At 51.2% G+C, this 26,670-nt stretch overlaps 1 protein-coding gene across 4 annotated transcripts in view; it reads left to right on the top strand.

Annotated features, from left to right (window-relative positions):
- LOC147683199 (outer mitochondrial transmembrane helix translocase-like) overlaps positions 1 to 26,670 on the top strand; it is a 230,258-nt gene that overhangs the window by 185,042 nt on the left and 18,546 nt on the right. For all 4 annotated transcript variants that reach the window (XM_086944802.1, XM_086944804.1, XM_086944805.1 and 1 more), the window contains one exon: positions 3,494 to 3,544. In XM_086944802.1, the coding sequence (XP_086800928.1) occupies positions 3,494 to 3,544 (51 nt within the window). The remainder of the gene's footprint in view (positions 1 to 3,493; positions 3,545 to 26,670) is intronic.

Genomic DNA, 26,670 nt, shown 5'->3' with positions numbered 1-26,670 from the left:
AGAAGCAGTTAGGCACATGCAATTTAAAACTTGGCTCCTCTTTTTAGGTCTCACCTACAGACAGCTTTTGCCTGTATGTTGTAGAAGACCAGTTGTGTAAAACACCAATACTTACAGAGTCTTTCACTTTCAAATGGTTGCCCTTCTTGAAAATTTGATTTGCTTTCTTCTTATTTGATGACTTTGCTTCCTCTTCCTGTGTTGTGCTTCCCTGTAGCATTGCCTCTTTACTGTTCTTTTGATTTGCTGACCTTCCACTGCTTACATTCACAAAGATAATTTTTCCTTTTTAATTCAGCTCACTATAGAAGTAAATGTGTTTTCATGTGGTTCCTTGTGTTCTGTTTTCCCCTTCAAATTCCTGGCCCACTGAGTTTTCCGTGTTGCTCCTGCCCCCCATAAGCCTGCCTGTTGCTTCCCCCACTGCTGCTCATCTACCATTTTAAATTTTTTTAATACCTCTGATGTCGGCCTGGCTCAAGGTGTTGCCTTAACTCCCCATACCTCTTATGTCGCATAAAGTACAAGTAATTATTTATTTATGTAATTTGTACAGCGCCTGAATCACCCTAAATGGGGTATCTCCACTGCCCGCTGCCTTCGACACGGTGTCTCATGACACCTTGATCAGTCGTCTGGAGGGAGTAGGAGTGCAGGGAACTGCCCTATCATGGTTGAAAAGTTTCATCTCCAACCGATCCCAAAATGTTCGCCTGGGCTCTCACTATTCCACCTCTAGAGAGCTCACTAAGGGGTTCCACAGGGCTCATGTCTAAGCCCCACATTATTTAATGTGTATGTGGCCCCCCTGGCGAAGGTCGCAAGGAAATTTGGGTTCATACCAATATCCTATGCAGACGACACCCAGCTGCTGTTCCCATTCCAAAATATGACCTCAGCAGTAAGGAATTCCTTTGCTGCTGGAATGAGAGCAATAGCCGGATGGATGACCTCCAATTGCCTACAGTGTAATGTGGGCAAGACGGAGGTCATGCTCTTTGGGAATGCCCCACTCCTTTGGTCACCTGAGTGGTGGCCTCCAGAACTGGGCACAGCTCCTTGTCCTAAGGAAAGTGTGAAAAATCTATGTGTCAAGTTAGATCAATCCCTGGTATTAAAAGATCATGCCACACAGGTCACGGGAACCTGCATGAGAGTCATTGGCCTACTCAGGAGGGTGTTCCCATACTTAGCCGACTATCATCGGAGAACACTAGTACAAACCTTAGTTATGAGTAGGCTTGACTACTGCAACGGATTGCTTATATCCGCTAATGCAGAACAGCTGAAGAGACTGCAGGTTGTTCAAAATACTGCTGCCAGATTGATCCTTAATGCCCCTGCGAGATCCCCCTCACATCCCTTACTGAGCAAGCTACACTGGCTCCCAATATACCAGAGAGTACAATTTAAGATATGTTGTACCATCCATAAATGCTTGTACGGAACTGGCCCTAGGTACCCGACTGAAATCTTCCAACCCTATCAACCAGGAAGATCTCTAAGATCTGAAAATCAAGCTTTGCTACAGATCCCTAGGATCAAAAGAGAAAAAGACAAGGAGGCCGGGCCCTGGCATTTAGAGGTCCTACTTTATGGAATTCATTACCCCTTTCCTAAGACAAAATTCCAATCTTGTTACTTTCAGAAAATACCTAAAGACGTACTTGTTTCCTACTCAGCAATCTTAGATATGTCATACAAACTTTCTGTCCCTACTTATCTTCGGAACAACACAGCGCGGAGATATCTCCTTGGAGATCGAATTCCTGCGCTCTACAAGAAATATAAATAAATAAATAAATCTCCGCGCTCGGACAGTGCTAAGAGGGGGGTAGTAGACAGTGGAGGAATGGTCCATGATTAGAAAAGAAGGTTTTTCGTTTTTTCCTGAAAATCAAATAGGGGAAGAACGGATGTCCAGGGGAAGATCTTTCCAGAATTTGGGGGGAAGATAGGAAAACGATCTGCCTCCCATTCTGTTTTGTTTAATACGGGGGATCACAAGAAATCCTTTCCCTTCCGAACGAAGAGTACGCGAGGGAGTGTATTTGGACAGTTTTTTGGCAAGATAAGCTGGTCCCAGTTGGTTTAGACTTTTGAATACTATGCAGCAGATTTTAAAGTGTATTCTTTTGCGAATGGGAAGCCAATGAAGTTTGCGTAGAAGGGGAAGAGAGGGGGTACGATACGGAGAACTCGTAACAAGGCGGGCCGCCGTATTTTGTACAACCTGCAGGCTCTGAATAGCAGATTCCTTTGCGGAGATCAGCAAAGCATTGCTGAAGTCTAGGCGGCTAAGAACCAGTGCATGAATCAGGGTCTTACGTGTGGAAGAAGGGAGAAAATTGAAAACTTTGCGCAGTAGGCTAAGAGTGTGAAAGCATGCTCGTTTAGTAGCGCTTATGTATTCATCCATATTCAAGTTGTTATTTAGGAGAACCCCAAGGTTTTTGACTACTGGCTTGGGTGTGGGGGCTACACCAAGTTCTTTGGGCCACCACTTGGGGGCCCAACAGTACGTGGCATCTTTGAAGAGCATGATTTCCGTTTTACCTGTATTGAGCTGCAAAAAATTGCAGCTCATCCAGGAAGAGATTGCCTTCATTCCCTTTGCGAATGTATCCTGGATATTAGGGTTATTTTTATCAAAAGACAAAAGAAGTTGTGAATCATCTGCGTAGGAAATTGGGTTAAACCCCATGTTCCTAAGAAGTGACGCTAGGGGGGCCGATGTACACATTAAATAGGGTCGGGCTGAGACAGGAGCCCTGAGGAACCCCTTTAGTTACCGCTGTGGTGTTAGATTTAAAGGGTCCAAGATTAACTGTTTGAGTTCTGTCTTTGAGGAAGTCCTTCAGCCATTCAAGGGCGAAACCCCGAATGCCGATAGAATGTAATCTGTCTAGCAGGATCTGGTTTGAGATAGTATCAAACGCGACCGACAGGTCGAGCAGCATCAGAATTACTGCCCGGCCTGCGTCTGCTTGCATACGAATGTCATCTACCACATTGACCAAGGCCAAGGATAGACCAAGGATCATTGATTAGTTGTCTTCTCTCTGACCCTTAAAAACATCAGAAGAGAACCGACAATTGAATTTCCATCCTCCATGCATTTCTTTGGCATACACTTTGTAGGGTCTTTTAATCCAGCCTCAACTTCTAGAGCAGTTACTCATTCAGGCTCATTTTCTATTCTCCATCAGTACCTCCTGCTGGTGGTGTTGTACAGTCAGCTCCCCAAAGTCCTTCAGTCCCTGTGGATTTTGCTGTTTCTCTCTCACGACCTTTGATTTTTCACACTCTTGTGTTCCTGGGATTACATCATTTTTCTCTGTGGCTGCCTCATCCTTGGGTCTCTGTTAAGCCTCATAATGAAAGCTCATTCTCTTACACCCTGCTACAAGATTTGAAATCCTTGCTCGGTTACACAGTCTGTTTCTTTCGTCCTTGCTGATCTGTGCACCTTTTACCCTCTTTTTTTCCTCAGACCCAACAGCAACGAAAGGAGATCCTGCAGCTGATACTCACCGGAGAAGAGGTAAGTGTTTTTCTGTCCTGTGAACGTCAAGAGACCATTACACTTGAAATAGTCACCATACTAAACGTCAATATGCGGAGAGACATGAATGCCAAGTGGAGGAGCTGTAAGAGTGACATTACTGGTTAAATGAGGGGCGCAATCTGCTGTTCATGGACAAACATACACATTAAGCATGATGAATTCAGAGACTTAAGTGTCATTGTCCACTACAAAGGTCGATTTGCGTACACCAAATGTGTGACTGCACACGAATAGTACCCAACATCTCTGTAGAAATGGAGAGACAGAAGGAATTGTAACTCAATCTCTCATTATAGAATTATAGCTACAGAACCATAACTCCATCATCTTTTGCACTGCTTACAACCTTAAACATGACATCACTTATGATCTCAGAAAAAAACTTAATTAATGGAATCACTGAGGATGTCCTATTACGTATGGTAATCTTCATTACTCCGGGTCCCGTAGTCCTCGACACCTTCGGAAACAAATGAGACATACCAAGCAGCAACCCGGCATTCATCCACAAGAAAAAACACAACAAACCACCAGGACAGCACAGAAACCCAGAGATTTATTGGAAACACAGAAATCAAGGGCGAGCACAACCCAACACCCCCAAAGCAAAACCGCCCTCCACACCCAGCAAATTGGGAAGGCGATAATGCCGGATGAAAGTATTGGGAGAAGCCCAAGTGGCTGCCCTACAGATCTCAGAGAGAGGAACACCCCGGACCTCAGCCCAAGACGCCGCCACCCCTCGAGTAGAACGACCCTGGACACCCACCGGAGGAGGGGAACCAGAAACAGAGTAGGCCAAAGAAATGACCTGCTTCAGCCATCTACTAATCGAGGCAGAGGAAGCCTTCCGGCCACCGGAAGTGTGAGAAGTTGGCCCGATATGCAGCGTTCGCTATTCTAGCGACCACTATGCATCGGTCCAAACGACCCTTATGGTGATTGGTTGTAAGTCAACCTTAGACCAGCTATCCTAGTAGCGTGGATACGAGCAGTCTTCGGGCTAAACTCTAGAGGGCGTGTTAAGCCAGCTGTTATACCATCACATACCCCTTGAACACCAAGTGAAAGGACACCACACAAGTGTTATGAAAATAAACAGTATATTTATTAGGAATCACAACAGCCCTGGACTCTTTATGCGGACAGGGTACTAAGCACAGAACAAAACTCTTAGGAAAATACTTCAAGTGCACAATTAAAACAAATGCCCGAGGGCACGGAAAGTTCTAATGGTCTCGGGCGGACCCGATAAGGCAAGTCGGAAGCGAGGGACTCGGGACCCTAGAGTAAGGAGGCTATGCAGGCACCGAAATACCGAGGTTACCTAGCCACGAGGGCTGCGGCTGCACAAGTCTTACAGGCGTCGGGGTCTTCGCTGACGAGCCAGGAGCTGGAAGAAAAGGAGTTGCTGGCCGGCGACCAGTGATGAATAGTTCATAGAGATCCAAGCCTGGATCAGAGATCGTTGATACCTGAAAGCAGAGGGGACCAAGTTCGTACTACTAGCCAGTAGTCAGAGGGTACCAGGAAGGCACCGGATGGCCGTCACCTCGACTAGGTGAGTGGGCGACGCTAGGCTCTGCAGTCTCACGGACCAGGAGGCGTTGTCGGCGACCAGGATGGAGGTGCGAGCTGTCCCACGAAGGTTGATGCTGTCGGCGTCGCTGGGCCCAGGATTGGGGCAACACGCCTTGGCAGATTTCAGGGCCACGTGGTGGGCCTAAAATGGCGTCTTGAGGGGACCAGGAGGGTCCGGGGTGCTTCTCTCAAAGAAGGAAGCAAAGGCCAGTCTGGAGTAACCAGACCAGCAGCGTTGGTTGTCGGATGTCGTCAAAGAAGGGCACAAGCCAGCGGCTAGTGACCAGACAACGTGCTGAGCAGCGAGCAGAAGGGCCCCACGCAGATCGTGGAGATGCTGGGAGACTGCACTTCGGTGCTGGAGCTGCTCAGGGTCGGGGCTTCTCGGACCCCAGAGCACTCACCAGAGAATTGCTTCGATGGTCGTGCTGTTTAAGAAAGCGTGCAGGTTTTGATGATGGCCGGTCCCTCGAGGTCTCGTCGCACCCACAGATCTCAGCTGCGCTGACGACGTGGGTAGAGGTCAGAGGTGCCAGGGAAGCCGGTTCTCGTCGAGCTGGGCCGTCGGATCCTTGAGGAAGGACTTGCAGCAAACCGCAGAGTTCTTAGATGGTGCCCGCTGATGCAGGGTGACTACTCCTTAGCCACAAGGGAGAAATCTTGAGAAGAGTCTCAAAGTCCTTTCATAGAAAGTATTCTTGATTCAAAGATGATCTAATTTTGAAGGGTCCCCGCTCCGGCCTTTATCCTAAAGAAAGGGGTGGGTACATGACTAGGTCCTGCTCTAGGGGTGGGACCAAGAAGGGGGGTAGTTACACCCCTCTCCCCTGCCGGACTTTCCCCAGGTCAGGGGCTGCGCGCCCCTGGAACTGGTTCTGACCGGCAGATGCGTAGTGAGCACCGGGGTGCCACTCCGCAGTCACCTTCTCGCAAAGCCCTACCTACCCAGAATACACAAACCCTGTCTGGAACGGTGCGAACACCGCCCTGGACAGGAAACCCTTTGTCCAAGCTCTCCTCGCTGGAAGGACTCCCAGCAGCAGGAGGTCAGACTCGTGTCTGTGGTGGCAGCATCCATTTTGTGGAGCTGAGGCTTTAGTTAACTTTAACCGGGGTTCACAGTTACGTACATGTCGTGTCCCTCTAGAAGGGCGGAATGCTAGCCTCGTCGCCAGAGTTGGTGAGGGGGCAGCATCCCGATTCGTATGACACCTTACTCGACATGTCTTGATAACGCTATACCGAAGTTACCGATATGATACGCGTTATCATGGAACAGCCATTGGGTCTTGGTTCCGCAAGCTGCAACCGGGCTCGGCTCGTGCCAGAGCCCAATTCACACGGGTCCATGCACTCTGCCTTCCGGATTGTCAAGGCCTGCCATAGGAGTGACTGATAGGAACCCGGGTGTCCATTGTGAGGTTAGATATAGGGATACTATACCTAAAGCAACGAGCGAGTACGCTACGTTGCCCCAGCTGTCGTGCAGCCAGTTGTGTCAGTTTTAGAGCGCCATCCAGGGGTGGCATAATACATGCTTCAGCCCCTGGTAGGCCCTGGGTACGCCGATGCCCTGAGTTACAGGGTCTGACAAGGTGGCCCAGTTCCAATTGGGTAATGCACCTAAGGTACACGCATCAATTTAGTGAGAGAACAGCTAGGCTGTGGGTCTGATTAGCAGGCCCACAGCCCGAGAAAGTCGTAAACCAGTGAAACAAAAGCAAAAAGTCCGGGTGATCATAGGATTGCAGACCCTACTCTCCTACAGGAAGCAGCCCAAAAGGAGACAAAAAGGGAATCCGAAACACGAAAGGCAGAAGTGCGCGCCAGATACACACGCAGAGCCCTGCACACATCCAGCAAGGACCAACAAGGACCCCCCGGGGAATCAAATTCAGGGCCCAAAGCAGGCAAGACCAACTCCTGGGCCCGGTGAAACGGAGAAGCGACCTTGGGCACGAAAGCAGAATCAAGGCGAAGAACCACCCCACCCTCCGAAAAGGACAACAAAGGCTCACGCGCCATCAAGGCCCCCAACTCACCAAGGCGGCGAGCAGAGGTGATGGCCACCAGAAACACCACCTTCAAGGTAACAAACTTCAAGTCTACGTCCGACAAGGGCTCAAAAGGAGGATCCAGCAAAGCCCGAAGGACCAAAGGCAAATCCCACAAGGGAAAGGAAGGCCTGGACACAGGACGAGAAAGGGAAAACCCACGGAGAAGACGAGAAACCAAGTCCTCATCATCCGACAGGGACCCCCACGGGGAACGAAAAGCCCTCACAGCCGCCCACTGAGCCCGCAGAGTGGACACAGCCCAACCCCTCTGGAAACCTTCCCACAAAAATTGAAGCACAGTCTGCAAGGAACACAGCAAAGGGGAAAGTCCCAACCCCGCACACCAACGACTGAAATTACTCCAATGACGATCATAAGAACGGAGGGTAGAAGGTCTACGGGAACCCTGAAGAGCCACAGCTAAATGCTCAGGGAAGCCACGGCGCCGCCACCCCTGCCTCTCAACCTCCACACCGACAGCCGCAACCGGAAAAGAGACAGGGACGGGGACGAACGCAGGGGAGACGGGGACAGGGGGAGAAACCAAGGGCCCTGGATCGCCAACAGACGAACCGTTGGAAACCAAGACCTCCGAGGCCAAAAGGGCAGGGATTTGTACCCTTCTGTACTCCCGGCGGGAGGGGGTGTGGGGGTAAGTCCAGCATTCCTTCTTTCTTTTTTCTGTCGGAGATAGAATTATCTCATTTGTTTCCGAAGGTGTCGAGGACGGAGGGACCTGGGGGTAATACCACTAGCCACATCACCCGTAATAATATCAATGGCTCAGGCACTGAGCTGAGGTATGACCAGTGGGTATGCCCTCTATCCACTTATTGTGCCCACAGTGCACAAATACATTGTATCTTCTGTGCTCACTGCCAACTATATTTATTTTTGAGTCTGCAGAGACTAATTTCCTGTTGAATGTTTAATACTTACACAACCCCCCACTATTGGTAAAATGACTTTCTACTGTTCATAGGGAATTTAGAAATTGTGTCCTACCACAAAATATAGACCATCCTCGTGGCCATCACATGTCTTACCCATGTGAATTTTGGTGCATACCCTTTATGATTTCATAGTTTAAAAATATTTTTGAGCATGATTCTGAATATTTTTAAGCGTGAAATCCTTAACACATAAAATGTTAACTACTCAAAACTGCCACCATCCAATTTTTCTAAATCTGACCCACACATAGAAGAAGTAGAGTTGCACCCGGTCTGGCAGGTATTTTTGTGTCAAGGGTAGCAGAAAAGTTAAGAAAATAAGCTACAACTAGTGCATGTCCCTCTTAAAATGTAAATATAAAAGAGAAAATAAAAAAATTAATTGCTTTCAATGCATTTCAAAGCAGTCTAAACTATTGTGGTTAACAACCAGAATCAGAATTCCAATTTTAAAAGAGACTACTTAGGATTTCACTCAAAATGTTATTCAAATATCTTTTTCTTTGAGGAAGTTGATAACCCTCGGAACATAAATGGGCCAGCGCTAGTGAAAATATGAACAAGCTATTTTAGAGGAAAAAGAGAGTTTAAGCATGGTCCGGACGTACTCATAATTTGCCAGTGAATATTAGTTACTGACCTAACATCCTTTCGTACCTTATCCTTGATTGGAGGATAGCAAGAGCAGCTCTTCTCTGATTCTATTGTGTCCTCTCTTCATGAACACTTGGCAACGCAGTGGTACACAGTATACGGTGCCAAAAGAAATCAAACAGTGACCATGTTACAGGAGAATGTGTTGGGAGATGCACCTCACTGAAAGGAAAAAGTCAACACATTCCGAAAGAAACTCTTACAAAACAAATGAAGAAGCAAAAATAATGCAACAAATGAAAATGAACAGAACTCGAATAATGAAGCGACCCGCACAAAGGAAATTTACACATGTAAAAGAGAGAGACGTCACTGGGGATATAGGACTCACTTGGAAAGGACCTTGTACGAGACGCCGGCGGCACGCTAAAAATGCCCGCTATCTACTGAAGAAACCTTGATGGGCCCTACAATACTCCAAAATTTACACATGTAAAAGAGAGAGACGTCACTGGGGATATACCATATTACCCTTGCCAATATCCTTGTGATGCGGATGTAAAATATCGAAAACTGCTGTATAATACAGAACATACTTAAAAGCCACATTGAATACGAGGGGGACTAGGAAACAGTTTTTAAGTGTCCCCTCTTTGGTGTATCTCTGTTCAAGCGATGCAAGCTCTATCTATTACAGTTCTACTGAAGAAGTCACGTTTGTGACGAAACGCGTTTGCAGCTAGCAATTTTCTGAATTTCTATTTTTCATGAATAAAAAGTCTTCCAATACAACTTTCAAGACTTGACTTCACTTCTCTCTGAAAGCGTTTATGTTATATGTTTGGAAAATACTGTTGCCTTATTTGGAAAAAAATACAATTTGTATACAATTTCCCTTGTGCGGGTCACTGTGTTTCTCTCATTGCATGTGATGTCTTGTATCACTATTTAGGGGGTGTTCACGGGTCACGCCCTCGACCAATACGCACAGGTTTCTGAGCACTTGACAAAAGACTATATATAGTGGAATAGTGTGCAGGTAGAAAATAGCTCTGACCCCAGTTCTGCTGTGTTTTTCTCGAATAATGAAGCAAAGCATTTGTAAATAAAAAGAGTTAACAATGAAGAACAAGTATCCCCAAGCATTGCAACTCAAAGAGGACACAAAATACTCGCCTTAAATAGGATCCATGGACTACTGTTCCTCTTCTGACCTGGAAGTAGTCAGGCACCATATTGAATTAGCAAAAACTTATTCAACCTAAAGTAACCTTCAGAAAAACATGCATGAAAACCACCTGCAAGTTTGTGTCAATATCTTCAAGTGAGACCAAAACCATATACAGAACTAGGATTGTTTTTCTCTATGTCCTGTTTACTACAGCCTACAAAAAGAACTGCTCCTACCACGACACAGCTGCCAACGGGTAAGTGGGAGAAACAGAGGAGAGTGTTGTGCTTGTGAACCGGCTAGCACAGCACAATGCAGTTACTATCTTAGGTGACCATCCCTAAGCCGCGAATATGGGGGTGAACATCATCCATGCGATGCAGGAGGAAGTGCACTGGTGTCATTAAAAATTAGATCTGCCGCTGCTTGAGTGGCCCTCTAGTGCCTGTAGCTCCAGCCTCCTTGGCCAGCATGCATATGCCAGCACTATCAGCATAAAAGAGGAGCAGAAGCCCTCATGCTGCAAGTCATGCTCCACTGCTGGGGAATCATGGTTCCTCAGGCCACAATAGTCCCTCAATGAAAACAAATTCATATTCAGAGACCATTCAAAAAAACTAACAAAAAGCAACACTCCACTAAGCCATTACACATTTATCATATAGTGTCAACTGTCCATTCAGACACCCACATAAGTTATTAAAGTTGTTTCAACTTGTTAACTGTCCAGACCTCATAGAAGTGAGCCCAAACAATTCTACATTTGTACCAATTAATGTACATTTGCACTGACAAACGGAAATTTGGACTTGGAGATATATATTCAGAACTAAGAATACATATTCTTCAAAACAAATTTACATTCACCACAAAAAAATATTAAGTCCCAAGGAAAATGTATTCAACAGTATGCACACACCTTCACTTTGACGGACATCAGGGAAACATGTAAAAAGTGAAGTAATAATCAACCTAAATTATTCGTAAAAAATGAAGCACATTCATTGAAAAAGAACACATTTTTAATGGAAGTTAAGGTTAAAATGAATGCTGACTAAAATAAGTTGGTTGGTTGAAAAGCTTTATTTCGATATAAAAGCATATCATAAAAGCATTACATTACAGCAATAGATAAAAACAGTTAAACAATGTACAATAAAAAAATCTACAAAATCGGCGGAAATGTCAAGGGGGTGAGTTAATAACCCAGACATAGGAACAGGTTCAAGCAAAAAAACACATTACTGGAGCAGTGATTTCTTCGCAGATCTTATCCGCCAAGCCCAGCCCAAAAATGTTGCCATGCAACAGGCAAAGAATGGACGAGCATCTGAACGTAATATGCGTAGAGCTTCCAGGTGTGATCTGGTGCCCAAGCTCCTACATAGTGGCTTCAGCCATCTCGACCTGGGCGCTGCATATGCATAACACTCAAACAACAGATGGGCAATGGACTCAACCCTTGAATCACAAAAGGGGCAATATGGAATGGTTTGTAATGGTGGTTTCCAAGTAGAAGTTAACAGCCCTAAGGGAAGTACTCCTACCCTAAATTTGAAGTACAATGATCTGTCGCCCGGGTTATGGATTAAATCCAGATATGGTTCTCTATAGGGGAGCTCCTTGATTAAAAGAAACTCAACAACAGATTTGCATTGCTTAGTATTGCACATTCTTTCATTAGCCACCCAAAACCAGTAAGTCTTCTTGAGCATCTGTTTAGAAGGTGCTGTTCTGTTGACCCAAGCGTCTCCTAGACCCAATTCATGGAGAAGCCGCCTGACCTCCCTGAGCCAACTGACCTTGTGCCAGCCCGGTAGTGATAGGAGTTCTCTTAGGGCATCAGCATAGCTACTCAGTTCTGGTACATTCCATATCCTGGCCCATAGTAAGAGGGGGCGTAGCCTAGCTTGCTCACATATTGGGCGTGTACCTGCATCAAGCAAGAGGGGGAGTGTAGGGGTACTGTGGGGTAACTTCATGAGATCTTTATGGAAGTTGTTTTCGAGGTAGGTTAAGGTGTCGGCTCTCTGTACACCCCACAGTTCCGCACCGTACAGTGCTGCACGCACCACCCTTGCCCGGTATATATCTAATAGTGCCCCAATAGGTTTAAGAGATGAGGCACGTTGTTCTTTGAGCAGGACCCCTGTGACCCTCTTATGGGTCAGAAAGACCTTTTGGTGATGCGCCTTCCAACTCATGGTGTCGCAGAGTCGAATGCCCAGATAGTCAAACTCTTTGACTCTTTCAAGTGGGACTGAGTCTAGAGCGGGAGGGATAACAGATTTCTTAGGGGGGTTAAGAACAAGGAATTTGGTTTTGCTTATATTTATGGACAGGCCCTTGGTGTCACAGAAGACCCTGAAGCTGGAAAGCAACTTTTGAATGCCAGCTGGTGATTTTGAGATTAGAAGGGTGTCATCCGCAAATAGGAGCGTAGGTATTTTTCTGCCAGCCAGGGACGGTGCGTCTGATGGTTGTTGAAGAAGATGCTCCACCACTCCGTTAACGTAGAGTGAGAACAGAGTGGGGGCCAGCACACAACCCTGGCGGACGCCCCTATCTACAGGGATACGAGATGTTTTTTCCCCCTGGTCACCCCATCTAATCTGGGCAAGGTTGCTTTCATGGAACTTAATAAGCAAAGCCAACAAATAAGGGGGAATACCCAACCCATCTAGGACATTCCACAATTGGGCTCGTGGGACCAGGTCGAAGGCAGTCCGCAAGTCTATAAAGACTAAATACAAACTGCCCCCACCCAGTACGACCACTTTCCAATACAGCATTAGAAGGCGAAATGTCTGCTCGATGGTGCCTGTCCCTGTTCTAAATCCTGCCTGGAAATCTGACAGAACCTGATTTTCTTCAGCCCATTGCAAGATCCTACCTAGCACTACTTTGCCCGCAACCTTTTGTATCGAGTCAAGCAGGCTAATTGGGCGATAATTAGCTGGGTCGTCCCTACAGCCTTTCTTAAAAATGGGGACGACCTCAGCGCCCCTCCAAGAATCAGGAAGAGAGCCTCCCAACACAGCCTCGTTCAGAAGCGAGGAAATTAGTCTACTCCACAAACATGGATTTTCCTTCAACAGATCGCCAGGAATTCCGTCTGGGCCAGCAGCCTTGTTGGTAACAAGGCACCTGATTGCCCCTTCTACTTCCTTAATGCTGAAGGGGCAATCATTAATTGTGGTGGCAACTGGAGATCTGGCCAGTAAACCCATGTTTGGTTGTAATACACCTAGCGGGACAGAGTAAAGCTTGGAGAAGTGGGCAAACCAGACCTCACCAGGAATGTTACAGGTGAATTGAACATCAAGGGGCTTGTCTCTGGCTCTCATCAGATCCCAAAACCCCTTAGAATCTTTCCTAGTACTCGCCTCCATTAACTCACTCCAGAAGTTGTAATCATGAGCCTCCTTAGCCATGGCTACAGTTTTTTTGTATAATTTCCTTGCAAGTCAGATATTGCCTGGGTCCTTGGTCTTCACTGCAGAAATAAGTTCCCCTTTAGCAACCCGACATTTTGAGGAATACCACTTATCTCTTGCTTTGGATACACCTCTCTTTGCAGCCCTCACCCTATTTTGGGGAATAATAAACAGTTCACTTAATGCCGCAATAGTTTCTGTGAATGTCGTTAAAACAGCTTGCCTGGAGGTTCCCAAGGCATCAAGACGCGGCCCCACCGCTGTCGTTATCGTCCTTGCTTGCGCCATCCTCCCCTCATCCGCTGCAACTTTAGCCCATTTTAGCCGCCTTCCACAGTTTGAGGGAACAAGTTCATGGGATGTTTTCCACGTGTGAACGGCCTTGGCTGGGTTCCTTTCGTGCCAAGGCGGAATGAGGGTTAAGGATAGAGAATTGTGGTCGCTGTCGCAAGACAATAAGACTTACATGTCTAGGTGAAATGGCCATAGGTTGTGGTTCAACATGATATAGTCAATTCTGGAGGTGTGACCCACCCTGTTATAAGTGTGCGCACCCTTAAGGTCTGATTTGGATCGACCATTAGTTGCTCTCAGGTTGTGTTCCATACAGAGTGCGTTGATGTCTATTGCACTCTGCGTCCATTTTTGAATCGGATCTAGGGTTAGGGTGGGGATACCTCTCCTTGTATAATCATCCCAAGTGTCCAGGATGTCCTCCTTTGCCAGTGGCTCAAAGCAGCAGTTGAAGTCGCCTGCGAGGAGAACATAAGAGTCAATACTGCAAGCGTCTAGTTCGCTATTTAGTCCTGTAGAAGATAACGATGATACCCCTCCCCTGACCCCCCTTAAATAGAGGTTAAACACTTCTAGCTTCCTGCCCCCCTGACATTGTATGGTTATCCTCTGAAGATCAGGAGATTGAGTGGTCTTTTGGCTTACACTTAAACCCAGTGAGATGCTAACCCATATAAGAAGGCCGCCAGACGGGCGACCTTTTCAACCATGTTGTTGGGAACCTGGAACGAAGTAAGTTGTAAAACCTACTCTGTGCCTGGGTTCTAGACACCAGGTTTCTTGCAAGAGACAGATGTTGAAGGGCTCCACAAAGGCATTCCACTCAGGAATGTCAAAGTTGCGGGCAAGCCCTGCCACATTCCAACTTAGGATCTTTATCAGAGGATTGTCTGGGGTAGCCCGCCTTGATGGGTTGACAGATACTGCCGAAATAGACTCAGGACCTGCCGCCACTGCAGCCACTCTATTAAACCTTTGCGAGGGCTCATTCTGTTGTTGAATAAGAGCCCTTGCTGCAGTGGTCCGCTTCCCATCTGCTGGAGCATTCTGAATGGGTAACAAGGGAGTCTTAGGGGGTGTGTCCAGCTGCTGCACAACTTCCTGAGTTTCTAGGGTGTTTAAGATGTGCAGTCTCCCCTCTTTTGACAGAGCTTGTGGCATTTCATCTGGAGCTGGGGGGTTGGTGACAATAGATTCTGACATCAAGGATAAGGATTCTGAGGACCCTGGGGCCAGAGGTGGAAGGGCACCTATCGCTGCTTGAAGAATAGCTTGCCTTGGGAGTCAGTCTACATCTTCGAGACCCCCAAACCTATTCGTAGTTGGAAGCCCATTCCAGCGTCTAGGGAAATCTTGGTGGTTGTTCGGGTGGCTCCTCCATGTATGGTGACGTACCAATGACCAGTCACCTTCCTGGATATGTATGGGGCGTGGCGGATAGAAAAAGGACAGCGGCCTAAGAATAATGGGAGAACCTTCACCAGTGGGCCATGAGCAAATGTGGTGGGCCGTATGTGGGTCCTCGAAAGTCACCACTATACAGTCCCCGGGACTGGTTTTCCTTGAGGGGCCCACCCAGGGAACTCGACGGACCATTAGAACTCTGCTTCTACGACCATTTGGAATTGGTCTGTTCACATTAAGCCAGTGCATTATCTTGTTCTTCAGAGACCAGTGGTTCTCGTGGTGACCATTTCCAATCTGGGGGACGCCCGTCAATACAACCACATAGTCATTGGCCTCTGGAGGAAGATCAATATAGCCCCCTCTAAAATTATTCTTAATGCGTGGGCCCTGGGTCGATTGGTGAACAGCTTCGCTGGGAGAAGGTCTTAGGGAAACACCAGCATTAGGATTTACTGATGTTTGAGAAATGGGACGCTTAGGAGCCCTAGTTGTGGGAGCAGCAATATTTTGGTCCACACCCACAGTCCGCGGTTTAGGAACCGGCCGTACTATAGCGGGGGCTGGAGGGGGGAGTTGTGGGGTTTGTGATGTTGGGTCTTCTGCAGGGAGGCCTTGATTTTCTAGACTTCTCAGGCCAAGAGTGGCCAAGGCAATGATGCTCTTTTCCATCTCTAACAAGTTATTTTCGATACGTGAGAGTCTGAGGTCTAGGGGAGCAAGAAGTTTCTTTAGGGTTTCCCAAACTATACCTATGAATTCCCAGTCCTTCCCTTCCTGGCCCTCTACGTGTAAGCCCTCATCCTCTGCAATAGTGGTAATGGAAGCAGAGGCTGTCCCCTCTTTATCCCCCTCTCGTTGTGGCTGAGCCCAAGAGGTGCACCCTCCTATTGCGTTGGGCACAGGTACACTACCCACATTCAACTGTTGTGCCACCACAATTTTAGCCTTCTTACGAGAGTAAGCGGACCGAGAATTGCGTTTCCTTTTGGGTGGTTTACCATTGGTAATATTACATTTAGGTGTATTTGGGATTACCAGGGTAGGGAAATTGGGACTAACTTGCTGATTGGAAATAACCACAGGTGGGTTCAGGTCACCTGTCTGAGTTAAGGGACACAATGCTGGGGAAAGGGATGGTAGGATCGGGGTCTGGTGGACATCAGCCTGCGTAATTACACAGTGGGGAATGGCCAGACGCTCCGGGGTAACAGCAGATGCTATGTGGCCCAGGGAGGATTTTTTTGAATTTGCACTATCCTGGGACAATCTTCTAGCAGCTGCCAAATCCAAGGAGACACGAGTCTGTAGTTTGGAAATTTCTTGGTCAATGGCTAGATGTGTGCGAGTAATAAAATCATCCATGGGGCCGTTAATTGATGGCCCACCCTTCGCGGCCCTACTCCGGGTTGTCCAGGTGCACATACTTGGTGAGATGGACTGACCACCTAGGCTGGCACTACGATAAGGAGGAAAAAATGAACCAAATAGTCCAAAAGCCAGGCAAAGGGCGAAAGAGGGTGGCCCAGTCCAGTCCTCGCAGACCTCGAACGGCCTCAAACGGCCCGCTCTTAGCCCGGTCTTTACCCCGAGCTGCGTCCTGCGTTGCGGGAGTTAGAGGCTGAAATATAGGGGCGTGTTGGGCAGGGGGCGGGCCAGCAGGGAGAGCGGACCGGATGCTGGTTTACCTGGTCTCGCAGGGACTCCTGGTTGATGGAGTCCCCGCACGCTCGCAGCCCCGCCGAGCCTCTCGCCCTGTCCGCCTTGCTGGTCCTCCTCCTTCTTCTTGGGTAACTATGCCCCACACACTCCTGAGCGAAGCGGCACCCGCGGAGCGGGTGCGGCGAGAAGTGGATTAATTCGCCTTGTGCAGGTACGCCTGTAGAAACGCCTGTTCTGCTCTGCCTCCGTAGGTTCCAAGATCGGTGTCCCAGCAAGGAAAGGTGGAGGGAGCCTTTACAAGCCTCAGCTGGGCGGGGGGCGGGCCAGCAGGGAGAGCGGACCAGATGCTGGTTTACCTGGTCTCGCAGGGACTCCTGGTTGATGGAGTCCCCGCACGCTCGCAGCCCCGCCGAGCCTCTCGCCCTGTCCGCCTTGCTGGTCCTCCTCCTTCTTCTTCTTGGGTAACGATGCCCCACACACTCCTGAGCGAAGCGGCACACGCGGAGCGGGTGCGGCGAGAAGTGGTTTAATTTGCCTTGTGCAGGTACACCTGTAGAAACGCCTGTTCTGCTCTGCCTCCGTAGGTTCCAAGATCGGTGTCCCAGCAAGGGAAGGTGGAGGGAGCCTTTACAAGCCTCAGCTGGGCGGGGGGCGGGCCAGCAGGGAGAGCGGACCAGATGCTGGTTTACCTGGTCTCGCAGGGACTCCTGGTTGATGGAGTCCCCGCACGCTCGCAGCCCCGCCGAGCCTCTCGCCCTGTCCGCCTTGCTGGTCCTCCTCCTTCTTCTTCTTGGGTAACGATGCCCCACACACTCCTGAGCGAAGCGGCACCCGCGGAGCGGGTGCGGCGAGAAGTGGTTTAATTTGCCTTGTGCAGTTACACCTGTAGAAACGCCTGATCTGAAAGAAACACGTTAGTGTTAGATTCCTTACCTTAGAATATCCCCAGGCGTCAGTCTGGATCCGGAAACTTTTGCGTAGCAGTACCCCTGCGCGTCGGTAGGCGTCGTCTGCAGGCGTCCCCTGCGGCTCCGCGTCCGTCGTCGGCGTCGTGCGCCGTGATGACGTCGCTGGAGTATATAGACGCCGCCTCCGCGCGCTGACGTCAGTTCTTCTTTTTTCCGCGCCAGTGGACGCAGATCTGAAGAGCAGTATCCCGGTCTTTGACCAAGTTTTTCGAAGTAATTACTCACTTGTGCCTGATAGGATGCCTGGGTTCAAGCACTGTGATGACTGTGAGCGCACGATGTCGGTCACAGACCATCACCGCCTCTGTCTCCGGTGCCTGGGCCCCGACCACGACGTGGACTCCTGCGTCGACTGCCGGGCCCTCACCAACAAGGCTAGGCGGGAGCGGTCCCGCAAGCTACTGGAGCTCCGGGTGTCGGCCCCACGTCGGGACCGGGAGCGGTCCCGGTCCGGCCGGAGGTCGAGAGAGCGTTCGAGGGAACGATCGCGGAGCCGCGCCGAGCGTTCCGGAAGTCGACACCACTCGTCAGGCTCGTCAGGTAGGAAGCATAAGAAGTCGGGGCGTCGTCATCGTACCCCCGACTCCCCCCGACGCTCGCGCGATGCGGCCGGGGGCTCGGGTGACCCCAACCCCGCGGCTCCGCGAGAGTCGCCGGCGCGGCCTGCCTCATACCCTCCGGTCCCTGGGCACGGTGCGACGCCTGAGGAGATCGAGGCGTTCCTCATGGCCATGAGGGCGCTCGGTTCTCCGACGGGGCCTACGGTGCCTTCGGGCCCAGTGCTACCGTCTGGGGGTCCTGGCGGTTCGGGTGTCCCTGCCTCGGCGCCGTCGGGTGCTCCGGCCCCGGCGCCGCCGACGGCTCCGACCCCGGCGCCGCAAGGGCCTTCGGGATCGGCGCCGGCTGGTCTTCCGGCCTCCCCGGCGCCGTTGCCATCGGGGTTACCCCCGACGCCGCCCCCGCGCGACACCGGTTCTCCGGTGCCGGCTCCGGCCGGCTCCGGGGTTCCGGCGCCGGCTCCGGGCGGCGCCGTCCCCTTACCTTCCCCGACGCCGGACGGGCGTCGCTCGACGCCGGTCCCGGCGCCGATGGGGCCCATGAACCCCGAGGAGCCGGTCTACATCGTTGACTCCGAATACGGAGAAGATGAAGAGTTCGGTGAAGGTTGGGAGGGGTCCGAGGACCCTCTGTCACGCGAGTGCCAGTATGACCCGGACTGGACAGGTGACTTGGGGGATGCCAGTGGTCTGGACGACTCTCCTAACCCTGGTTTGATCTCTCCTCCTTCCGTGGCATCGGTGGAGGGAGCTGCTTATTCTGTGGTGCTGATGAGGGCTGCCAAGGCCTTACACCTTGAGCTCCCCGTCGCGGCCGTGAGGCCTAACATCCTCACCGAGGTCTTCAAACCGCAGTCATGCCCACAGGAGCCACTGCTGCCGTTTAATGAAGCCTTGTCAGACGTTCTGTTGAGCACTTGGTCCAGGCCAGCTTCAGGTCCGCCTGTTGATCGGAACGTGGCCAGGCGCCACCGTCCTTGTCCGGACGACCCCAAGTTCCTGTCTACCCACCCCACTCCTGAGAGTCTGGTGATCCAGGCCTCGACCTCCCAGTCCGCATTCCCGTCGGCCCCGCCCGACCGGGAATCCAAGAGGTATGACCAATTTGGCAAAAAGGTCTTCTCGTCCATTAGTTTGGGCCTGCGGTCTTGCAACACCGCCTGCCTCTTGGGCCGCTACACCCACTCTGTGTGGGATACGGTCGCGGAACTGCTGCCAGAATGCCCCATGGAGGTGCGGGCAAAACTCGGTCAGGCTGTGGCTGAGGGCCGAGATGCAGCGAAATATTCGATACGGTGTGGTCTTGATACGACCGACTCGCTGGGCAGAGCTATGTCAACGACTGTGGCGATTCGTCGCCACGCCTGGCTGAGATCCGCCAATTTTTCGGCAGACGTCCAAAATACACTGATGGACATGCCGTTTGATGGCTGTCACCTCTTCGGTGACAAGGCGGACCACGCGCTGGAACGCTTCAAGGACTCCAGGGTCACGGCCAAGTCCTTGGGTCTCTCGACCCAGCGTCAGCAAACGGGTTCGTTTCGTCCCTTTCGTGGCCAAGGAAGGGGCGCCCCCACACGTGCTGCCAGCCACGCGCCGCAACAATCCTTTCAACGCGGTGGCGGCCGTGGAAACCGCCGTGGCGGCGGTCGGGGACAACGGCGGGGTCAGACCACACCTTCCCCCGCAGCATCTACCCCAAAATCCTCCTAGTCCGTGCTTTCGGCCCCATGTGACGCCAGTGGGTGGCAGGGTTCGCCATCACCACGCTCACTGGCGCACGATCACTTCGGACAGGTGGGTGCTGCAAATCGTCCGAAGGGGCTACTCCCTCCCCTTCGAGACCTCTCCTCCAGCCATGCCACCGCAGAACCACCGTGTGTCGGGGGACCACTTGACACTTCTGCAGGAGGAAGTTACGGCCCTCTTGGCCAAGGGGGCCATCGAGCGCGTTCCTGGGCCAGAAGTAGGGCGTGGTTGTTATTCCCACTACTTTCTGGTGCCCAAGAAGGACAAGGGGGGCCTACGTCCTATCTTGGATCTAAGGAACGTCAACGGCTTCCTCCGGAAGGAGAAGTTCAAGATGTTGACGTTAGCTCAGGTCTTGGCTGCTCTAGACCCACAAGACTGGATGGTAGCGTTGGACTTGTAGGACGCCTATTTTCACATCCCCGTCCTGCCGGCCCACCGGCGTTACCTGCGGTTCACGGTAGGCCAGGAGCATTTTCAGTTTATCGTGCTTCCCTTCGGCCTTACCAGCGCCCCACGGGTGTTCACAAAGGTGATGGCGGTGGTCGCAGCCCATCTGCGCAGGTTGGGGGTTTCAGTCTTCCCCTACCTAGACGACTGGTTGTTGAAGGCGGGCTCGCCCCAGACAGTCGTCCACCACCTTCAGATGACGGCAGACCTCTTGCACGACCTGGGGTTCTCCATCAATGTGCCGAAATCACACCTGTGTCCCTCTCAAAAGCTCCTTTTCATCGGAGCGGTTCTGGACTCGGCGCGGTTTCGGGTTTATCCTCCGGAACGGCGGGTTCGGGATATTCAGGCTTTGATTCCCATCTTTCAGCCGCTATCCCGGGTTTCGGTCAGGTTGACGCTGCGGCTGCTGGGACTGATGGCTTCCTGCATCCTTCTGGTGCATCACGCTCGGTGGCGGATGCGGGCTCTGCAGTGGGACCTGAAGTTTCAGTGGGCCCAGCATCAGGGCAACTTGTCCGACCACGTCTTGATCTCGGAGGGCACTGCGAGACAACTGCAGTGGTGGCTTACGGACCGCGATTGGGTCAGGGGCAAGTCCCTCTCCCTTCCCCAACCGGAGCACGTTGTCGTGACGGACGCGTCCCTCCAGGGCTGGGGTGGCCACTTGGGAGAGGCAGAGATCAGAGGCATCTGGTCTCCGGCGGAGTCCCGGCTCCATATCAACCTGTTGGAGCTGCGGGCGATTCGTCTGGCACTGAAGGCATTCCTCCCCTTTGTCAACGGGAGTGTGGTGCAGGTGTTCACCGACAACACCACCGCCATGTGGTACTGCAACAAACAGGGCGGTGTGGGGTCGTGGACCCTTTGCCAGGAGGCTCTGCGCCTCTGGCAATGGCTGGAACGTCAGGGCGTGACTCTGACGGTTCAACACCTGGCAGGTTCTCTGAACGCCAGGGCGGACGAACTCAGCCGTCGGTGCTCGATGGATCACGAATGGCGTCTGAACTCGGACGTGGCGCAAGGCATCTTTCTGCAATGGGGAGAGCCTTGGTTAGATCTATTCGCCACCGAAGAGAACGCGCAATGTCATCAGTTCTGCGCGTTGGAGTTTCCAAGACGGCACTCGCACGGCGACGCCTTTCGGCGCGAGTGGAGTTGCGGTCTGTTATACGCCTTTCCGCCTATACCACTTCTGCCCAGAGTGCTGAAGAAGATCAGGCGCGACCGGGCCCAAGTTATCCTTGTGGCTCCGGACTGGGCTCGAAGATACTGGTATCCCGAGCTACTCAGCATGTCAGTCGGTCCCCCGATCCGCCTGCCCCTTCAGGAGGACCTTCTGTCGCAGCAGCAGGGGACGGTCCTCCACCCGAACCTGTCCAGTCTCCACCTCCATGCTTGGAGATTGAGCGGCGGCAGTTGAGGCCATTTGACTTGCCTCCTGAAGTCTGTGATGTTATTCTGGCAGCCAGGCGTCCCTCCACTAAGTCGGTATACGCCTGTCGGTGGAACAGATTTGTGGCATGGTGCACAGCAAAGGCTGTGGATCCTCTTTCTGCCCCTCTTTCGGAGGTTCTTCTGTTTCTTCTTTCTCTTGCCCAGCAGGGCTCTGCTCTGGGCACTATCAAGGGCTACCTTTCTGCCCTTTCAGCCTTCTTGAGGCTTCCTGATCAGCCTTCTTTGTTCAAATCCCCGATTGTAACTCGATTCTTGAAGGGCATCACTCACATGTTTCCACCTGTTCCGTTTGTGATGCCTCAGTGGGATTTGAACCTGGTTCTGACCTTTCTAATGTGTGCTCCCTTTGAGCCCCTTCATTCTTGTCCTCTCCGTCTCCTGACTTTAAAGACGGCTTTCCTGGTTGCCATCACCTCTGCCAGGAGAGTGAGTGAGCTCCAGGCTCTTTCTGTCCAACCTCCTTTCCTGTCCATTCATCCTGATAAGGTGGTTCTGAGGACTAGACCTTCTTTCCTGCCCAAGGTTGTTTCGGCCTTTCACATCGGGCAGTCCATCACCCTCCCTTCCTTCTTCCCGCCTCCGCATCCTTCAAAGGATGAAGAGCGGCTCCATCGTCTGGACCCAAAACGTGCGCTTTCATTTTACATGGATCGCACACGCCAGTTCCGGGTGGATGACCAACTGTTTGTTGGCTACGTGGGTGCGAAGAAGGGACGGGCGGTCTGTAAACGAACCATCTCTCGATGGGTCGTCCTCTGCATCAAAGCGTGCTACTCTTTGGCTCGGAAGGAGCCTCCTGTTGGGCTGTGGGCCCATTCCACTCGGGCCACGGCGGCTACCACTGCCCTGGGCCGGGGAGTCCCCTTGCAGGACATTTGCCAAGCGGCTACGTGGGCCTCGCTGCACACCTTTGCGAGGCACTACTGCCTGGACAGTCAAGTCCGGAGGGATGGCTTCTTTGGCCGTTCTGTCCTCCAGGACTTTCTGGTGTAGTTTGTATTGGTTCGCAGACCCACCACCGGGGTTGGTATTGCTGGGGTATGTATTCTAAGGTAAGGAATCTAACACTAACGTGTTTCTTTCAGATGAACAAGTTACTTACCTTCGGTAACGATATATCTGTAAGAAACATTAGTTAGTGTTAGATTCCTTACCGATCCCACCCATCCTCCCCGTTCTGCGAACTGATACCTAGGGTTAAGGACATCCCTTTCAGGGCCCTAGTTTTACATGGCACCAGTGTTGGTTCTCTCATGGCTCTGCGTCTCCTGGCGCGGAAATGCTGTGTGCAAAGAACTGACGTCAGCGCGCGGAGGCGGCGTCTATATACTCCAGCGACGTCATCACGGCGCACGACGCCGAAGACGGACGCGGAGCCGCAGGGGACGCCTGCAGACGACGCCTACCGACGCGCAGGGGTACTGCTACGCAAAAGTTTCCGGATCCAGACTGACGCCTGGGGATATTCTAAGGTAAGGAATCTAACACTAACTAATGTTTCTTACAGATATATCGTTACCGAAGGTAAGTAACTTGTTCTTCTGCTCTGCCTCCGTAGGTTCCAAGATCGGTGTCCCAGCAAGGGAAGGTGGAGGGAGCCTTTACAAGCCTCAGCTGGGCGGGGGGCGGGCCAGCAGGGAGAGCGGACCGGATGCTGGTTTACCTGGTCTCGCAGGGACTCCTGGTTGATGGAGTCCCCGCATGCTCGCACCCCCGCCGAGCCTCTCGCCCTGTCCGCCTTGCTGGTCCTCCTCCTTTTTCTTGGGTAACGATGCCCCACACACTCCTGAGCGAAGCGGCACCCGCGGAGCGGGTGCGGCGAGAAGTGGATTAATTTGCCTTGTGCAAGTACGCCTGTAGAAACGCATGTTCTGCTCTGCCTCCGTAGGTTCCAAGATCGGTGTCCAAACAAGAGGGTGGGCACCGTTTAGAGTTTGGCAAAGTGTTAGCCCCAATGTAAACCAGCGGGGCTCCGACTCCACCAAACCCTCGGTTCCCACACCTCGTTTTGAAGTGGGGGAAACACCAGGTTTACATTGGTGGAGTCTCAGCTGGCTCAGCCCTATTCTATAAGACTACTACTACTGACCTTCACTGGACCACCAGGTCATAGTGATGGTCGCCCCACCCTATTATCATTAAATTTCTCTGCCTCTGACCTCCATTCCAGATAAGGTAGTCTCGGGCAGGGAAAACAAACTATGACTCTGTTGAGAAGAACCCTGCGTGCCAGGTTCACTGCTTTTTTGTTTAAAACAAAAAAAAGGCAGTAGTGTAAGGGGGCAGTCCTAGTGGACTTGAAGGCGTAGAAACTCCTTCCACTCTCCTGGTTAGGGGGCCTGAACCCGGTCAAAATTGTTGATCCTCCGTAAGATTCTTTATCTTTTTCAGCCCCTTCCTACTCCCATCCTGCAGCACCAGATTCAGGGCCTTCAGCGTGGATTCACCACGTTCATCTGGGTGGGGGGGATAGGGAGGGTAGACCGCTCTTCTCGAACAAGATACTCATGTTGCTGTTGGACAGGGCGGACTGGCCTGTCCTAACTTATTAGAATATTACCGGGTGTCCCATCTCCGCCTTATCTCGGAGTGGATGGCATGGGACAGCAAGAAAGTCTGGTTTCATATAGATAGGGCGGTGACTTGACGACCCATCTGGGACCTTGCTTGGCTCTCGCGGGAAACCCTTTCTCTTAGTGCCTACATAGCGGTCCCTACCAAAACGGTACTTGATGTCTGGAACAAGTTAGCATTGCACAGAGGTCTCACTTCCTTTCCATCTGCCCACACTCCCATTGCTCGTAACTTACATTTCCCACCTGCATGCCATCCGCCCTACTTCTCAGACTGGACTGAAGGGGGTTGTGGGATGATTCAGGATCTTTTCATGGGGGACTCCCTCAAAACTTTTGACCAATGCAAGCGGAACTTCCAGGTTTCTGAAGGGGCCAGATTTCAATACCTTCAACTTTGACACTGGATTCAGGCATCCGGTTTGACACAGGTGGCCGTACGTCCTCTTCCTCTCTATGAGCAACTGGTGCTCTACTTCGATAATTCCAGTGGCCTAATATCTCGTACATACCAAGTCCTCCAACATTCTCAGTGGGTTGTCCCGCATCTCTATCAGTCACGGGGGTAGCTGCTTTGGACACCAACATTACACCCGCACAATGGGACCACCTGTGGTGAGATATCCTGTAGGTCTTCCGTAGCATACCCCAACAGGAAACCGCGTACAAGGTCATGACACAATGGTATTAGACTCCTCACAGGCTTCATAAAATGTTTCCTACCTCCTCGCCTCTCTGCTGGCGTTGTGCAACCGCCCAAGGTGATTTTTTGCATATTTGGTGGGTGTGCCCGCTCTTGACCACCTACTGGAAAGAGGTCCTTAGCCAAACAAAGCTGGTAATTGGCTACCTGCTGCCAGATGATCCGACCACGACTGTCCTGGGCGTCCGGCCGGTGAACTTACGTGCCACTTAAGCCTCCACATGCTGGGCACTGCCAAGCAAATCATTGCTATTTACTCGAAAAAAACTGAAACACCACCAATCAGCGTTTGGTTCACCCACCTGTGGCACACAATGGCAATGGAGTTGTGTAGGAGAGTAGGGTCTGCAATCCTATGATCACCCAGATTTTTTGCTTTTGTTTCACTGGTTTACGACTTTCTCTGGCTGTAGGCCTGCCAATCAGACCCACAGCCTGGCTGTTCTCTCTCTAAATTACCACATGTACCCTAGGTGCATTTACCAATTGGTACTGGGCCACCTTATCAGACCCTGTAACTCAGGGCATAGGTGTACCCAGGGCCTACCAGGGGCTGAAGCATGTATTATGCCACCCCTGGCTGGCCTCCTAAATTTGACACAACTGGCTGCATGACAGCTGGGGCAAAGTCGTGTAATCACCCTTTGCTGTAGATATAGTATACCTATATCTAACCCTAAAAATGGACACAGATTCCTATCAGTCACTCCTATGGCAGGCCTTGACAATCCTGAAGGCAGAGTGCGTGGAATCGTGTGAGATGGTGCTCTGGCATGAGCTGAGCCTGTCTGCAGCTTGCGGAACCAAGTCCTAATAGCTGTTCCATGTTATTGCATACCATATACTCTTAAGTGCATTATAATCCTCGCGGTTAAATGCTATCTTTGGTATTGCTTTATCAAAACATGTCGAGTAAGGTGTCATACGAATTGGAATACTAACCCCTCGCCAATTCTGGCGACGGGGTTAGCATTCCACCCTTCTAGAGGGACACGACATGTATGTAACTGTGGACCCCGGTTAAAGTTAAACGAAGCCTCAGCTCCACAAAATGGATGCTGCCACAACAGACACGAGTCTGACCCCCTGCAGCTGGGAGTCCTTCCAGCGAGGGGAGCCTGGACAAAGGGTTTCCCGTCGAGGGCGGTGCTAGCACCGTCCCAGACAGGGTTTTGTGTATCCTGGGTAGGCAGGGCTTTACAGGAAGGTGACTGCTGAGTGGCACCCCGGTGCTCACTACGCATAGGCCGGTCAGAACCAGTTCCAGGGGCACCCCTGGCCTGGGGAAAGTCCGGCATGGGAGAGGGGTGTAACCACCCCCCTCCTAGTCCCACCCATAGGCAGGACCTAGTCACCGGGTCAGCCCCCTTTTTTAGTATAAAGATAGGAGCGGGCCCCCTGTTCAAATTAGATCATCTTTGGAATCAAGACACGACTTTCTGCGAAAGGACATCAAGATTTCTTCTTCAAGATTCTCCCTTGTGGCTAAGG

The sequence above is a fragment of the Lissotriton vulgaris genome, chromosome 11 (assembly GCF_964263255.1).
Source record: "Lissotriton vulgaris chromosome 11, aLisVul1.2, whole genome shotgun sequence".
Classification (NCBI taxonomy): domain Eukaryota; kingdom Metazoa; phylum Chordata; class Amphibia; order Caudata; family Salamandridae; genus Lissotriton; species Lissotriton vulgaris.
Note: the sequence above shows the minus strand (reverse complement) of the source record. Positions and strands in the feature narration are given on the sequence as shown.